General features: G+C 40.3%; 1 protein-coding gene across 5 annotated transcripts in view; it reads right to left on the bottom strand.

The window, feature by feature from the left end:
- Positions 1 to 18709, bottom strand: part of C3H4orf51 (chromosome 3 C4orf51 homolog) — a 95513-nt gene that overhangs the window by 36963 nt on the left and 39841 nt on the right. For 3 of the 5 annotated variants that reach the window (XM_063705593.1, XM_055385609.2, XM_055385607.2), the window contains exons 3-6: positions 18250 to 18308; positions 14658 to 14718; positions 13929 to 14002; positions 11290 to 11456 (exon numbers count right to left, since the gene is read on the bottom strand). In XM_063705593.1, coding sequence (XP_063561663.1) covers positions 11349 to 11456; positions 13929 to 14002; positions 14658 to 14718; positions 18250 to 18308 — 302 coding nt within the window. In that variant the 3' untranslated portion in view covers positions 11290 to 11348. The other 2 variants (XM_055385610.2, XM_055385606.2) reach the window with 2 other exon arrangements.

The following is an 18709-nucleotide window of genomic DNA, read 5'->3' as shown; positions in this document are numbered from 1 at the left end:
GTGGGATTTCCATACACAGAAAAATTGGGGAGGGCATTCCAGATTGAGAGAACAGCTTGAGCAAAGGCAAGAAGGTGAGAAATCGCTTGGTGGATTCTGTTGTGCTAGAAGATTACAATGAAACCAAACAAAGACAGCTTGTGTAGGGCTTCAAATCCCTGTCAAGGAGACTGAATGCCTAAACTACTCTGTAGTTAGTAAGAGCTAACAAAAAATTTTGAGGCGAATGGCATGAATTAGATCTGCATTTTAGGAAGATAATTCTAGCAGCACTAAGAAAGTCCTATGGTTTGAATCTCCCAAAGTTCATGTGTTGAAAACTTAATCCCTAATGTAGCTGTGTTGAGAGACAGTACCTTGAAGAGGTGATTAGCTCATGTGGTCTTTGCCCTCAGAAATGGATTAATGCCGTTATCACAGGCATGGCTTTGTTATCTCAGGAGCAGGATCTTCATAAAAAGATGAGTTGAGCCCACTTCCCCTTCTCTCTCTCATGTGTTCTCTTGCCCTCCCACCTTCTGCCATGGGATGATGCAGCAAGAAAGCCTTCACAAGATGCTGGCCCCTTGATCTTAGACTTTCCCACCTTTAGAACCATGAGGCAAATAAATTTCTGTTTATTATAAATGATATAGTCTCGGGTATTTTGTTACAGCAACACAAAACAGACTAAGACAGAAAGGAAGACTCAAAAGGCAAAAAAGACAGAGATGAGGTATGTTCCAAATGTCCTAAACTGAAGTCATCATCTTCTCCCTTAAATCTGACCTTTACCATGTATTTCTTACTCCAGTAAGGGCACACCTATCCTCCAACTTACCCAACCTATAAAACTTGGGGTCAGCTTTGTCCCCTTCTAGCTCTCCTACTTCTTGTTCTTCCTCTTGCTCTTTGGCTAGTTAATCCATAAAAGAGCTCTGTTTATTTTATCTGCCAAATATTTTTATGACTCTCTCCTGTCTTTTCCACTCTTAACATCCTTGTGCAGGTTCTTAGCATCCTCACCAGGTGGATCACAATAGTTTCCTGTCTAGAAGAAAATGCTCTGGCTGGGCGCGGTGGCTCACACCTATAATCCCAGCACTTTGGGAGGCCAAGGCGGGTAGATCATGAGGTCAGGGGTTCAAGACCAGCCTAACCAACATGGTGAAACCCCATCTCTACTAAAAATACAAAAAAATTACCTGGGCGTGGTGGCGGGCGCCTGTAATCTCAGCTACTCAGGAGGCTGAGGCAGGTTGCTTGAACCCGGGAAATGGAGGTTGCATTGAGCTGAGATCACGCCACTGCACTCCAGCCTAGGCGACAGAGCAAGACTCTGTCTCAAAAAAAAAAAAAAAAAAAAAAAAAAAAAAACAAGAAAAAGAAAATGCTGTCATGTAGAAGACTGAAAATGTATTCCAAAGCTCAGAAGAAAGTTCATGATGAGATTTGTTGGAGCAAAGATGACATTTGAAGACGGTGGAGAGGGTGGTAACACCATGGAAGAAACAGCAGCAGCAGCAACAACAAAGGCACCAATGACAGAACCTTAGAGATGGCTTTAATAGGGAGACTTTAATGGAGGAGAAGAAAGAGGAGGAGTTGTCAACACATGAGAATGAGAAGAAACAGAGAAGTCAGAGACAAGCACAACATTGCTAGAGAACCCAACGGTAGAGAGACTTTTATGTGAAATCGTACAGAAGGATGAGTAGAGTGAGGCTGAATCTCATAGCCTGTATCAGTTTGATGGCCATTGGTGATCTTTAAGGATGCAGATTCAATGACAGGTTAGGAGTGGAATCTAAATTCCAGTAGGTTACAGAATGAGTAGATGGTGAGATGCTGGCAACAAAGAGAAAAGTCTACCCTTGTATTGAGTTTAGTACTGAAAGAAATAAAGTTAATGTAGCCAGGCATGGTGGCTCATGTCTGTAATCTCAGCACTTTGGGAGGCAGAGGCAGGCGGATCACTTGAAGTCAGGAGTTTGAGACCACCCTGGCCAACATGGTGAAACTCAGTCTCTACTAACAACAACAACAAAAATTAGTTGGGCATGGTGGCAGGCGCCTGTAATCCCAGCTACTCAGGAGGCTAGGCAGGAGAATCACTTGAGCCTGGGAGGCAGAGGTTGCAGTGAGCTGAGATCGAGCCACTGCACGCCAGCCTGGGTGACAGAGTGAGACTCTGTCTTTAAAAAAAAAAAAAAAAAGAAAAGAAAAGAAAAAAAGAAAGTTAATGCATCCTAGCTCTCGCCAAAAGACCCCAAATCTTTCCTTCTCTCTCAGGGAAATCTAACCTTTTCCCACTCCCTACTTCATATTCCTTTGAAGAAGAGTAAACTAGTGGCATTATAATCTCCAGCCACACTCCAAACTAATTTTCCATATCTTTTTCTATCAAGTCACCCTTTGAAGTGTAGGCCATCCATCTTCATACCATCCCTACTATTGCTGCCCACCAGGACCAGTTTCTGTTAGCCAAATATCCACAGGAAAAGAGGGCTACACAGATAAAATTTAGTACCTCTTCTCCTAAATACAAAGAGTCCAAAAAAGTTTTAAAATAAAAAAAGGTCAAAGGATGAAAAGCCGCCCTACCCCTCACCCCTCTGCTGTGGCAAGAGTTATAAAATAAGTATTCTAGTCTGGAAAAATGAAGGATTAGAAGGGAATATGATCAGCCTCTAAGAAAACATGATGGATATGGCCAGAGAGCCCCAGACTCAGCCACCAAATTCCAGAATATTACAGCTAAAAGGTAAACCTTGAAGTTTCAAAGAGATTGTTTATGTTGGACCCCTGGTCTCTGTTACCCTGACAAACTATCCTTTTCTGATGCATTGCAAGCCTGACCTTTGTGAGGAGGAGGGGATCTCAAATTCTAGGCTGGACACCACTTCAGCCGTGGAGACGGCTGCAGCTCCATAATCCTCCCCACACTCACTGCCACCTCACCAATGGGAAAAAAAATCACCCTCATCAGATAGAATGGGAGGAAAGGTACTGGGTTTTATGAGATAGAAATGAAATAATCTGTTTTTTATTAACTATCATGAGAAAATTATTAGTTCATGCCAGAATCACAAATATAAACATTATCATATTGAAAGCATTTACTCTGAAGGAGACCATCTGGCAAAGTCTTGCAGACCACACTTTCAGAGGCAGAGCATGTGTCACCATGGTGGGCTCTTCCATTAAAGCGGCAAATCCAGAAGAAGTGAAAATTTAAGGGTTTTGAGGGGAGTACTTTGCAGTAATGACATCTGCTAGATACTTGTCACATGTTCTCTAGAGGTGGACCTGCTTTTACAAATGCTGTTTTATGAAAACCTGTATTTTCAAAACAAGGGGTGGTTATTATTCAGAATCCCTCTCTTTAAAAGTGGGTTTTTCCTTGGGCACTGAATTTCAGAAGGGTATTTATATAATGTATAGAGCATTAACTGTTTAACCTAAAGGTTGAGAAAAGATGAAGGGGACTATAGGAAACCCAATGAGTTAGGAGCCACAATTAATTACAGATTAACCAAAAATGGAAAATATAGCATTTGAAATTATAAAGTAAATGCATAGTTCTTCTTTTGTAAAATGCAGTTTTGAAAACCTCACATTGTCACTTTTTTTTATTTATTTATTTTCTTTTTTTCTTTTTCTTTTTTTTTTTGCAGAAAGGGAGAGATAGCTATAATTTGGAAAGCATTTCACCCTCTCTGGATACAGATAGAGCCCTAGTTACATACAAAGTGAAGGAAACTTTACATTCCAGAAAAGAAGAAATGCTGATGGCAACTCTAAGAAATGCCCGACTCCCTTGAAGATCCACGTGAACGGTTTTCACCTGGCTGGTTTCCAATGTCAGCAGACTCTGAACTTAACGTCTGTTTGCATCTTCTGTCTTCATTTGCTCAGAGATGCTATTGCTGGTTGAATACCAGTTCCACGTTGAGCCTTTCCCAGATCTCCCTCCTCTAGGTCACACTGCATCCCCACTTACTCAGGCAGAGACTATGCATATCTCAAAATCTAGTGAGAGTAGCAGCATCTAACAACTAGGAGGTCAATAGTTGTCAGGGGTGTTGGGCCTCAGCGACTCTATCTCTACCTTTTAGTCAGGAGAGTAATTCAGATTATACAGGCTGCATGTGTTTACTGTCTCATCATATCAAACACTTTAGTGTGGATATTAGAAGTAGAGGAAAAAGCTCTCAAATAATTCAAATCTCCTGGGAGAATTTGGACTCTCAATAATTATTCTATTGTCCTTATACTTTTAAAAGTTTAACAATTGTTTTTAGTGCTTTCTAAAAGGTAATACATGCACATGATAAAATAAAAGCCAATTCAATGATTATGTTTCAAGAAAAGAGTGAAAAGTCATAATATGATTTTGTTTGTATCTCCTGCCTTCATTTGTTCAGAGATGCTATTGTTGGTTGAATATCAGTTTGTGTTTGAGCCTTTCCCAAATCTTGACCCTCTGTGCCACACATTAACTTCTATGGGTGGAGCAAGACAATCTATAGGATGAATTCCTCAGTCTGGAGTAGTAAACTTCCGGGGAGGTAAGCAGAGCTTCGCATTCTGGATCTTAAGCTAAGAGTCCTGAATTGCTATAACTTTGGTCACTGCACAGTCTTTTCTGACCAAATCTATAATCTATACAGGACAACTCATCTGGTGAGAAATTAGATTACTAAATGAGTGGACAAAGTATTTGTGTATGCTTCTTATAAGCTATTAGCCATAAAAGAAAGTGTTTAGGTAGGTAGATGACAAATGACTAAGAGAAAGAGAGTTATAGAGAAACAGCAAGACTTTAGAGCATCTAACTCCACCTCATTCTGTAAAAGAATCTTTCATTATGTAAAAAGAAACTGTAGCCTGGACAGTGTGAGGGAAGGGAAGGGACAAGGACGGAATGAAAGAAGGGTATTTGCCTAATCATTAAAAAAATAATAATTGCTGGCCAGGTGCAGTGGCTCATGCCAGTAATCCCAGGACTTTGGGAGGCCAAGGAGGACAGATTGCTCGAGCCCAAAAGTTTGAGACCAGCCTGGCAACATGGTGAAACCCCATCTCTACCAAAAATACAAAAAATTAGTTGGGCGTTGTGGTGCCCACCTGTGGTTCCAGCTACTCGGGAGGCTGAGGTGGGAGGATCACTTAAGCCCAGGAGACAAAGGTTGCAGTGAGCTGAGATCATACCACTGCACTCCAGCCTGAGTGACAGGCAAGACCCTATCTCAAAATAATAATAATAATTGATTATATAATTCATATTAATTTAAAGTAGTCTTATGGTTCAGTCTTGTGGTTTAGTATCAAATCACAGATACAACAGTCCCACAGAAAAAAAATATAATTAACACCAATTTAGGTCTTAGTTTCTTCATAAAACACCAAAGAAGGGAGTGTGTGTGTGTCTACATATATATATATATATATATATTTTTTTTTTTTTTTTCGAGATAGAGTCTCGCTCTGTCGCCCAGGCTGGAGTGCAGTGGTGCGATCTCAGCTCACTGCAACCTCCACCTCCTGGGTTCAAGCAATCCTCCTGCCTCAGCCTCCTGAATAGCTGGGATTCCAGGTGCCTGCCACCACTCCTGGGTAATTTTTGTGTTTTTAGTAGAGACTGGGTTTCGCCATATTGGTCAGGCTGGTCTTGAACTCCTGATCTCAGGCAATCCACCTGCCTAGGCCTCCCAAAGTGCTGGGATTACAGGCGTGAGCCACTGAGCCCTGCTGGGAGTATATTTTTAATATGCATCCAAAGAGCTTAAAAAGTCTTCTTTACACATTTTTCTCTATCAAGGATGTGCTCCAGCAGGAACCAACTAACAATGAATCTCTCCAAGCCTTACTCTCTTGCTCTCTCTATAACCCCTTAAAATTCCTCCCAACACTCAAGCCACACAGTTTCTTTCCTTTCTTCCTCAGCATTTTACTATACAGATGAATTTAACCTGTCTGGTTTCCACCCCATATTTTAGAACCTGAACACTCAGATTGAAAGAGCCTATCATTACCAAGCAGGATAAACTTTAAAAATAAATTCATACATAGTGATATCAAAACAAAACTCCAGAGCATTGAGGCGAAAAAGGCAATCCTAAAAGGTACAAGAGGATACAGAGGATTATCTACGAAGGAGTGAGAGTCAGATCAAAAGGATACTGCTCATCAACCAAAGCAGTCTCAAGAAAATAATGGAATAGCTTAGAAATGCTCAGGAAAAATCAATTTGAACTTAGAGTTCTATAACAAGCCAAGCTAACATGCAGAGAGACAGAGCAAAATACCTTCTCAGACATACAAGCCCTTAGAAAAATGTATTACCCACTCTGATGGAGAAGGGAGGAAAAGCAAAAGAAAATCTACCAAAGATGTGCTCCAGCAGGAAGAAAAATGAATCCAAAAGGTAATGATGGGCTATAAGCAGTAAAGAAGAACATATTCATGTTTTATTTTTGTAATTAGAAAGTAATCGTTTTTCAAAGGTTGGGGAGAAAAGAAGATAACAATAATTCTTTATTTATATTCCATTTTACCTTTGCATAATATGTCACTATAGTTTGCAAAATGCTTTCCTATAAATTGTCAGTAGCTAGAATCACAGGACCTACAAAACTATGTTTTAAGAGGGCTATGTTAGGACAAATATTAATTCCAATAAAACTTGGAAATGTGATCCCTGAATCTAGTAAGATATTTCTTGCCATGTACACTGGCTGGCTTCTACAATCATTATGATGACAACGTCATTGGGTCTAAGAAGGGTTGATGAACATGAAATTTAGCAGACTTTTTTTTTTTTTTTTTAACTCTGCCTACCAAGTTGAACCAGATTATGGACTGGTAGATAAGGAGATGAATGGAGGTAAGAACTATAATAGTTCAGATCGGCTGATGCATTCAAAAGGGACTCACGAGATGTTCAGGCTCTGAGGTTTATGAACTAGAGAGGACTCTCGCCGCCAGGGTGTGGCAGGGAGGCCACTATTCTGCCCAGAAGGCCTTCTAATGACAGATCCTAGGTTCCCCAAAGGCGCCTATTGAGAGGCTCATGGTGCTACTGCCTGTGTCATAGGCCGTGAATTTAGGGCTTGGAATCTCTTACTTGAACTTTTTTACACCATCCCTGATGTGTGCCAGAAAAAGAGCAGCTGCCAAAAAAGCAGACATTTTCCTGTCTCTAAAAATAAAACACTGGCAATGCTTCAGGCTCCTGTGCCAAGACCTGGCCCTTCCCATGATAAACAATAGATGGCCAAGCCGATTGGAGAGCAAATATTGAGTCCTGAAGTATGTCTAAGTCCAGCCTGAAATGCCTAGGTCAGGGCATGTGCACTCGAAAGCCAGGAAGCCAGAGAAGGCCCTCCCTCCTCCACAGCTGATGGAGGGCAGCTGTTGCGCCCAGCCATGGACCAGATGTGGCTGAGAGGAGGCCTCAGGTTACACCCAGACCTTGACCCAGCTGAGGTCACAGAGTCCCTATCAGGTCCTGCCCCTAAAGCCCCAGGGTGCATGGTGACAGATCTGAGGGCCTGTGAAATCCTGTCCAGAGAAAGCTCCCTGGGAAGGAAAGAGTTTCAAAAGCATCCTTCTGCATTCGTCACTCAGGGCTGTGCTCGTCACCTGTCAAAACTCCTCATGCCTAGCTGAGAGCGCTCACCTGCTAGACACAGGACCAGCAAACACTCCTGAATATAGGAATGCTATAATAACAGTGTTCCCACTCTAATTGCCTCCCAGTTCGTCAAATCCTTCTACAGCACGTGTTCAAGCCCCTGTGCCTTGTCATTAGGGTTCAAACCTTCCAGACCATAGCTTGGCTTTTTGCTGGTTTGGGGACTTAAGAAGTCTAAGAGGGGGTTAGGGGAGGAGAGGGCCTAAATATAGCAAATATTTGCAGGCATAATCACTCCATAAACATGCTTCGCTGGAACAGAGTGTAGGGCTGACCCAGATGACGGATGTCACTCACCCAAGTGTCACATCATAAATAAAATTGAATGAGCCCATTCTCTCGCAGAACCAGAGTGATGCCTGTTCCCACTATAAATATTTATGAAGTCATCGTCCTTAAAAGACTTTATTTTTCCAGGTAAGTAGACTTTAAGGAACAAGTTAAGCAGAGCTTTGCCTGCAATTATGGAATAGTCACCATAGCTTTTCAATGGGTATTCCATGGAAAGGAAAAGAAAAAGAGAAAGAAGATAAGGAAAAACAAGTCCCTGTTCCATGGGGCTGCTGCACGAAGTCCTCATTTATGCCAGTCAAAGTTCATTCTCATTCAAAAAGTGACAGCCTTCTCTGGGAAGAAGAAACCAGAAGCAGAAACCAGAAGAAGCCCTATCAGTCCCATTCCACTCAGGCCTGTGTAATGAAGGCGGCACAAACAGATCCTTGTCACCCAAATTCCAACCCCTCCCACCACCTCTGCTAGGAGAGACATTCTCCTTTGCATTCTCACTCTCCCAGTTTGTCTCTTAGTAACCGAAAAAATGTACACTCATCCCATTACTATGCTCATTTGAAAAGAATTCTCACAATGTGAGGATGTGTGCCTGGGTGGCTCTCTGGGTGTTTATGCAAAGTCTACTACTTTGGCCCATAGTTACTCTTCCTGATTGCATGAGGAATGGCACCTCGGAAACCCTACTGGCATCTGACAATCTTTTCCTGTGCTCCATGCACTCAGGAGGAGCAAACACCTCCTCCAGGCTTAGGAGCACTCCAACAGTCCCCTTCTCCAAGGCACTGTGGCAATCCCCGACCTGGAACTCTCAAGCCATTGTCTCCACTACAATACATGCTAATTTTCATGTCACGTTGCAACTTCCATGTTATTCATCTCCTCACTGCGCCAAAGCCCTCGCCCAAGTGCATCAAGCCTGTTTCTTTCCCAGGGATGGCCTTGTGCCTGGGCTCTCTTCCCCTCCAAAGTCTGGGGTGGCCCCTGCTTTATCAGACTGAACCGGCTCTAAGGAGAAAAGTTGACGATCATCCTGCTCTAGCCTCCGGGAAGTCTTGCTCCATAAAGAACAAGAGTCTCTGGTTTTGTGAAATGAGTCACAGGCTGCCTTGACCATGCCTATCTGGGGAGGCCAGGGCTGCCATGTATGGTCTGTGCTCCGTGCCACCCACCTCTCGCTGTCAGTCCAAGCTCTTTGCCAGGACAGCCTGAGTCATAAAACTCAGCACATTCCTCAGGCGTTGGCTAGTCTTTCCTTGTTATTACTTTGCTTTTGTTTTATGCAGCACCTGGTTTCATTTTTAAAACCCAAATAAAAATCACACGGTCAGGGCGGGAGTGGGGAAACAGGAAGAAAAGCAAGGGGCTCTAACTCCGCAAACAGGGAGGCACAGAGCAGGACAGAGATGGGACTGCGGCTGAGGGACTGGAGAGATTCAGGATGTACCACTAATGAATTGGTTTGACCACAATCTTCCTTGCTGTATATGATAAAGCTCTTGATGCCCAGGTCTCTTCCCCACCCTCCCATCCCCAAATTAGGCCGCAGTACTGTACTCATCAGCCATGTGACCTTCCCGAAGCCCCTCCACTTTCTGAGTGTCCTCAATCAATGGATATACATCTCGGATCAATCCTAAGGAACACTCTAGTTACAACACTCTGAGTCTATGAACCTGCCGGTTCCCTTTTTCTTGGACACAAGCCCCAACCCACGTGTGAGGGAATGTGTTTCCACAAGCAAACATTTGTTCTTTGCCTTTTGGGGGTTAAGGAATGGTGGACAGACAGGCGAGAAGGTGTAGACCCCACCATACCAATGTTGCTGGTCAAATTGAACTTGTGTGGCCAGGTTACTGTTGCAACCTATCTGTAAAGCTGTTAGCCTTCATTTTTAGAATTAAAACAGAATTCTAATCAGCTATCCTCTGCGTATAGTAAAAAACAAATGATGAATTAATGATAACCATTACCTTGGAGAACGGTATTTTCTTGGACCAGGAAAAGCCAAGAAATTAGAGATTAAAACCAGGATCATGAGGTACTAGACTCGGAACCTAAACAGAGGCCTTTCTCTCCTTCTGCCTGGGATGTCTACCGGGGCTGGCCAGGGCAAAACTCCGGAGGTTCCTAAGTGGCTACAGGGCTGCCTTTTCAATGCATGCTTTTGGAGAGCTTAATGGAAACCATATGAAGGTTGCCGGGAATCAGACCAGATGGCTCCCGGGGAATGTATTTAACCCAACCTAGGGCTAAGAGACAAAAATAATCACTAGGAGTTTGTGGGGCGGGAGGCAGGGGTGGTGCTGCGACTTTTAATTGTATTTTCTATTTAACAGAAATCCTAAGAGAAGGATGGTCTTGGTAACTAGGAGTAAACGGAAGGGGGTGTGGGGAGCAGAAAGCGGGGCTGGGGAGGAAGAGTGGTAGGAGGCGGCTACTTTAGTAAACCAAACACCGTTCTGCTTTTCCTCAGAAGTCGGCGGCTGCCGGGGCCTCAAGGGCCTAGACGGCAGCGGGCTCCTTCCCGCGCCCCAGGTCATGTGCAGCCCCTGCCGCTCCCGGTCCCTCCCTCCCGCGCGCTCCGCGGGGGCGACGAGGCGGGCGGTGGGGGGGGGGAATCAGCAGGAGGAGGGTCGTAGGCGGCGGAGGCGGCCTGTGGACGCTAGGGGAGGAGGATCGTGGGGGAGAAGAGGTGGGCCGTGGAGGAAGAAGGAGACGGCCGCTCGGGCGGGCCGGGAGGAGCGGGAAGAGGCGGACCGGGGAGGGGAGGGGCAGGCGGCGGGTGGGCGGGCCGTGGGCGCGGCTTTGGGGGCGCAGGCAGCCTACCGAGGGAGCCGGGACGGGAGGGCCACGACTCCGCCCCTGAGCTCGCGCGCCCGCCGCGTCTGAGGCCGCCCCCGCCCCCGCGACTGTCAGAGCCAATTCGCTTCCCGGCGGCGCCTTGCGCGGAGGAAAACCTGGCGGTGGAAGGCTCCGGCTCTGCTGGGTGACCGCTCTGAATACAAAGAGCCTTTCTCACGCCCCTGCGCCTTCCCCGGGGCTCCCAGATACAAGGGACAGGCTCTGTGACGCCGGAGCCCTCGACGGTCGGGGCCGCAGCAGCATTTCTGTGGTTCTAGCAGAGAAATGTGGTCCCAAGTATTTATTTAAAAAGGAAAATTTAATAAAGATTATAAAAACTTTTGTCTCTCTCCACCAATTAAAAAGGGAAAAAACTGAGAAATGAAGCCAATGGAATTGTCCCAGAAAGCCAACCTGCCAGGGTCCAGACGTTCCTGGGCGGGGCGGGGGGGGGGGGGGATGTTGGGAGGGCCCCATACCTCAAAGTTGTTTATTAAGCAAACTCCACGCCTCCAGCATTGTGGCTTCATTTTCCAACTCAGTTAAATGGCGATGAGGGTCCTCCCCAACCATAATCGGAGTATCGATCAGCTTCTGAATCCTCAGATGAGCAAACCTTGCTTTCAGAATCGCACCGTCCATGAAGCTGGAGAAAAATGGCCTGGTTGTCAACACTCGCTCATCCGCAAAGGTCACTTTTCCACAGAATTGGGAATTAAATGGTCTCTTCCAAACCAGACATCATTCATGAGCAGGAGATGGGATTGATCCTGCATTTTCTTCCATCTCTCTTAACCTTCCTGTTTAATATATTGTGTCTCTGTTAGGAAGGCCAGATTAATAAAGTGGGAGAGAAAAAGGGCAGGAACTCTTGCAATCCCTAACCGGCCCCCACTGCTTCTCTGGTAAAATTCTTTCCAGGTTTCCCTAATTCCTTTAGTTCCCACATTCCTGGATGTGAATGCTCTGCTTTCCAGTTTCCATCAGGAACTTCTTCAAGATAGGACACAGGAATATAAATATTTAGAGAATGATTACCAAAAGCACTACCCAGCAAGCAAATACTTTCGAAACTAAAAATAGTGTTAATGATCGTTGAAAATTTCATTCAATCTCTACTTATTGCTTTGATGCAGGAAATTGGGCATTTATATATCTCAGTGCTTGTTCTCCTCCAAACTATATATATTTAAAAATATTAAGATTTTCCTTGTCTCGGCCGGGCATGGTGGCTCACGCCTGTAATCCCAGCAGTTTGGGAGGCCGAGGTGGGCAGATCACCTGAGGTCAGGAGTTCGAGACCAGCCTGGCCAACACAGTGAAACCCTGTCTCTACTAAAAATACAAAAATTAGTTGGGTGTGGTGGCACACACCTGTAATCCCAGTTACTCGGGAGGCTGAGGCAGGAGAATTGCTTGAACCCAGGAGATGGAGGTTGCAGTGAGCCAAGATCACGCCATTGCACTCCAGCCTGGGCAACAAGAGTGAAACTCTGTCTCAAAAAAAAAAAAAAAGATTTGTCTTGTCTCATAAATAAAAAGTCTTGATTTATTTTTTTGGTCAGGACTCTAGGTCCAAGGTTTTCCAAATATGTGCCCCATATTAATTGTGTGGTGTGTGTGTGTGCACGTGCATGTACTTTTAGTCTGTTATTGCACCACAAAAACAAGAGCAGGATTAATGTCATTTATTTGTTGGGAATGGTTGACTTAAAAGCGGCTACTTTGAGTATAGAGAATTCCCTTTCTGGGAGGGGTTGGGGAAGCACCTTACAGAGAGAAGCAGCTGTTCCCCAGAACAGCTGCAGACACTGATTGGCAATGGAATTGCTTGGCACCAGTACAACTCCATGTAGGCAAGAGGGATTTATTTATTTAACAATAGTTAATGATTCTCCCAAGCAACTCCCAAGAGGCCAGCTTTCAGTAAATGTACTTTCAGGAAATCATCTACCCTTCCTAGAAGGAGGCATCAACCCTACAGTGAAGGGATGTCCCTGGTTGACCACACAATATAACTTTCAGGGGACCACGCAGCTACAAATGCCCCCAAACAACTCCCTCCACAGTCTGCCACTGCACTGGCTTTCCATGTTTGAAATGCTCCCTGGGAACATTATCAGGTCCTAAGCAGAAAAGTTGAGAAAAACTGCACCGTTTTTGGAAGAGCATCATTAAAATAGACTGGTTGCCTGGGAACCAGCGTGGGTCATCCAACCCTCTCCCATTAGCGAAATATATCATATCTGCTAGTTAATGTCCAAAGACCAGCATTTCCAAGTGAAAGTGAAATGTATGTATAACTGGTGGTTCTTGTGATACTGTTAGGTAGTACTTGTATAACATTTTTTATATTAATGGTCAGGGTTTTTTTTTTTTTAACACACATAACGAGCATATCAAACCCATGGTATAATAAACATAATTACTTAGGATGAGTCTGAGTTTTTTTTAAGTTAAAGAGAAATCTTAATAAAGTAATAGAATAGCAAAAATAGTTGTAACTTCTGTGCAAAAACCAGTTTTTATTCTTTCTTTCAACTTACTCTCTAAGAATGTCTGCCAGAACTTTTAAGACATAAAAAGAACCCCATTTTAACAATCTGTTTAAAAGCCCTGGGGTTTGAGAAAGTCTAATCAGGAAGGAGAGAATCCCTGGTCTGGAGGGTCATATCGGGGAAGCAGGGACCATAGATGCTGGGTGGCAGGACGGGCACATAAGGAGGGAAACTCCAGCCACTGGGCAACCAGGGTAGATATGCAGCAGGGCAGGACTATCTGAGAACTCTCTTTTTCACAACAGGCAGAACCCAGCAACTCACCGATGAAAATCTGGACAGTACAATAGAAATTCCAACTGCTGTAAACCTCTTAGGGGCTTGTTTCCAAAACAGCTGTGGAGAGATCCACCCAAGAAACTCTTCATGATGCTTTAAGAAAGACTTTATCTTATGAGAACAGCTCCGCTTTTTGCCTGATTGTAACTTAGGGAATACTTTTATACCAACTCTAAACATACACAGGCCACCACCCCTGCTGCCATGTAGAGACACTCAGAACCCCGCTTCCTGACTACCCCACAGATCCACTGTTGCATGGCAAGTAAAAAGATTCTTACATGCTTTAGGACACCTTTCCCTCGTCGACTGTAGTTTATCAGGGCCTCCTGTGCTGACTTTTTAGGTCTCACACCTAGGGTGAAGAGATAGCCAATGTGTGAGTGTTTGCGATAAACAGAGTCAACCATAAGTGAAATTTCCTGACATTCCCAAACCTTGTTTTAAATCAATAGATCGAAAGCTTCACATACACAGCCCCCTCCTCTGCCACCAGCATGAGTGGCAAATGCCTCTTGCATTTCTCCCTCCTGTTACTTCTGCATCCTACCTTTTGTATTGTTAGGAGAGATAAAATGATGTAACAATGTGGGTGCCAGGAGGAAGGAAGCAGAAATGCAAAAGGTATGAAAATATCACATGAAAGGGCCGGGCGTGGTGGCTCACGCCTGTAATCCCAGCACTTTGGGAGGCCGAGAAGGGAGGATCACAAGGTCGGAAGATCGAGACCATCCTGGCTAACATGGTGAAACCCCGTCTCTACTAAAAATACAAAAAATTAGCCGGGTGTGGTGGCGGGCGCCGGTAGACCCAGCTACTGGGGAGGCTGAGGCAAGAGAATGGCGTGAACGTGGGAGGCGGAGCTTGCAGTGAGCCGAGATCGCGCCACTGCACCTCAGCCTGGGAGAGTGCGAGACTCCATCTCAAAAAAAAAAAAAAAAATCACATGACCACGATTAAAATAAAGGCCAGAAAATGGATATAAAGTAGTAGTTTAGGATGGGACTTACAGTATTTTCCATAATTTGGAGGTGTCGGAAAACCATCACCAAAATCCCAAATTTGATGTGCCTATAAAAAGGAGAGATAGAAATAAATACCAACCACTTTCATAATAATAGAAATCTAATAAAATTCATTTTCCCAACATTGTTCCTCCCCACCCCTGCATTCAGAAAGCACTGATACTGCTGTCAAAAGCCACCACTGTGAGTGCAGTGTAGTCTCAGCCACTCGGGAGGCTGAGGCAGGAGATTGTTTAAGCCCAGGAGTTCAAAGCCAGCCAGGGCAACATAGCAAGACCCTGTCTCAAAAAAAAAGAAAAAGAAAAAGCCACCACTGTAATAACAAACAATAACAGTAAAATATGACAAAAGAGAACAATCCTAATATGAAAATACCATATACAAATCAATAAGAAAAAGCTAAACACCCTAGTAGGAAAATGGATAAAGGAAATATACTATCATTATCATTCAAATATAATTATTCATGAATCTGTGTTTGCAAATTCACCTACTTGCTAAAATTTATTTGCAAATTAATTAAGCTCCATTCTAGCATTAGTTATAGTGCTGTTAGCCATGAGTTCATATATTAAATTAAGTGTCTTTAAACAGAAATATACATAAAAACAAAATTATATATTGATCAGTCGACAAAGATGTTGTGACTGGAGGCTCCCAGGAATCTAACCTTATATTTCCTTTAGGAACAATGGTTCAGTATTCCTTAATTCAGTATTCATGGTGATTTTACAAAATATAATCACAAATAGTGAGAATCAATTACAATTCATGAAAGAACTATGAATGATGAATAAACATAGGAGATGCTTGACTTCACTAATAATCAAAGAAATGAAATTAAAAGAAAATTGAACTATCTTCATCTGTCAAGTTGGAAAACATCAAGATTATATTTTAAAGCTAATGTTAGAGAGGATATAGGAAAACAGGCACTCTCACGCACTACTGGGGCACGAGGCCAGTTTTCGGGAAGGCAGTTTGGCCATTTGTAAAATAAGTGTACTTTCGACCCAAGAATTCTTCTTATGGGAACGTACCCTGAAGAGAGGATTTTACAGCTACAAAAACGTATATTCAAATTGATCACAGCATTGGTTACAGTAGTTATAAATTAGAAAACCTTAAATGCCTCCTTATATGGCATATGTGTGTGTGTGTGTATATATAAAATATATATATATAATATATAAAATGTATATAAATATATATTATATATTATGTATATAATATATATTATATATTATGTATATAATATATAATATATATTATGTATATAATATATAATATATATTATGTATATAATATATAATATATATTATGTATATAATATATATTATATATTATGTATATAATATATAATATATATTATGTATATAATATATAATATATATTATGTATATAACATATAATATATATTATGTATATAACATATAATATATATTATGTATATAATATATAATATATATTATGTATATAATATATAATATATATTATGTATATAATATATAATATATATTATGTATATAGTATATATTATGTATATAGTATATAATATATATTATGTATATAATATATATTATGTATATAATATATAATATATATTATGTATATAATATATAATATATATTATGTATATAATATATAATATATATTATGTATATAATATATATTATGTATATAATATATATTATGTATATAATATATATTATGTATATAATATATATTATGTATATAATATATATTATGTATATAATATATATTATGTATATAATATATATTATGTATATAATATATATTATGTATATAATATATAATATATATTATGTATATAATATATATTATGTATATAATATATAATATATATTATGTATATAATATATATTATGTATATAATATATATTATGTATATAATATATATTATGTATATAATATATAATATGTATATAATATATAATATATAATATGTATATATTATGTATATAATATATAATATGTATATATTATGTATATAATATATAATATGTATATATTATGTATATAATATATAATATGTATATATTATGTATATAATATATAATATATATTATGTATATAATATATAATATATATTATGTATATAATATATAATATATATTATGTATATAATATATAATATATATTATGTATATAATATATAATATATATTATGTATATAATATATAATATATATTATGTATATAATATATAATATATATTATGTATATAATATATAATATATATTATGTATATAATATATAATATATATTATGTATATAATATATAATATATATTATGTATATAATATATAATATATATTATGTATATAATATATAATATATATTATGTATATAATATATAATATATATTATGTATATAATATATAATATATATTATGTATATAATATATAATATATATTATGTATATAATATATAATATATATTATGTATATAATATATAATATATATTATGTATATAATATATAATATATATTATGTATATAATATATAATATATATTATGTATATAATATATAATATATATTATGTATATAATATATAATATATATTATGTATATAATATATAATATATATTATGTATATAATATATAATATATATTATGTATATATATATACTTTTTTTTGTAGGTGGAGTTTCACTCTCGTTGCCCAGGCTGCAGGGCAGTGGCATGATCTCAGCTCACTGCAACATCCACTTCCCGGGTTCAAGCAACTCTCCTGCCTCAGCGTCCCAAGCCTCTGGGATTACAGGCATGCACCATCATGCCCGGCTAATTTTGTATTTTTTTTTTTTTAGTAGAGATGGGGTTTCACTATGTTGGTCAGGCTGGTCTCAAACTCCTGACCTCAGGTGATCCACCTGTCTCGGCCTCCCAAAGCGCTGGGATTACAGGCATGAGCCACCATGCCCGGCCTATGGCATATTTTAAAATTGTAATGGAGTCAGTTAATAAAATATTATGTATCCATTAAAAATCGTAACAAATAATTATGTTGATTAACACTGAAAGATGTCCATGAAAATATTGAGGGATAAAAGCAGGTTACAGAGGACAGTGTCCAGTGTGATCTCATCAATATACTGTGTGTATGCATGTATCCTTATGTATACATAAGTATAGAGAGACATTTATAAGGATGTTCACTGAAATGAAAATGGTGATTGTTCCTGGGGGAAGATTTCAGATAATCTTTACTTTGTTACTCTGTATTATTTGAATGTTTACAGCCAGAGAAAAGTTATTTTTAACTGCCAGTATATTATATATAATTTTTCCTCTGCAAGGAAAAGAGGAAAAGTTGGTGATGATAATAAAAATACAGTATCATCAGTTGTTCACAATTCGTAACCTTGGTTATTGTTGCGTTCCTATCACCTAATAGAAAGCCACACACAAAATAAGCACTCAGGAATAAATGTTTGGTGAATATTGTTTTTTAAAAATTTAACCCCTTTTGTTTTTTTAATGAATAATATGCAGTGTACAATAATTTAAGCTCTCTACAGGTAAGAGATTGCTGAGAAATGTTGGGCTTACCACTCCATGCTTGACATCAAATGACTTTTTAAAGGGCCTGGTTATATCAGGGAATAGTCCTGCATGCACATGAAGAGGGAAAATCAGGATTAAATGCAATGTTAGAATAAAATTCCTTACACTTCCAATTAGGCTATTACCACAAATTGTACACACTTCAATTGTTTCCCTTTAGCATCTGACCAAAAATTATAGTTACATAAGAGGAATAAGTTTTGTTGTTCTATAACACTGTAGAGGCAATATGGTTAACAGTAATTTATGGCCAGACACCGTGGCTCATGGCTGTAATCCCAGCACTTTGGCAGATCAAGGCAGGAGAATCACTTGAGGCCAGGAGTTCGAGACCAGCGTTGGCAAAATAGGGAGACCCCCGTCTCTACAAATAATAATTTTTAAAAATTAGCTGGGTGTGATGGTGGCTCCTGGGGTTCCAGCTACCAGGGAGGCTAAGGCAGGA

Source organism: Gorilla gorilla, chromosome 3 (assembly GCF_029281585.2).
Source record: "Gorilla gorilla gorilla isolate KB3781 chromosome 3, NHGRI_mGorGor1-v2.1_pri, whole genome shotgun sequence".
Taxonomy (NCBI): Eukaryota; Metazoa; Chordata; class Mammalia; order Primates; family Hominidae; genus Gorilla; species Gorilla gorilla.
The sequence above is the reverse complement of the archived record's forward strand: the minus strand, read 5'-3'. Positions and strand labels throughout refer to the sequence as shown.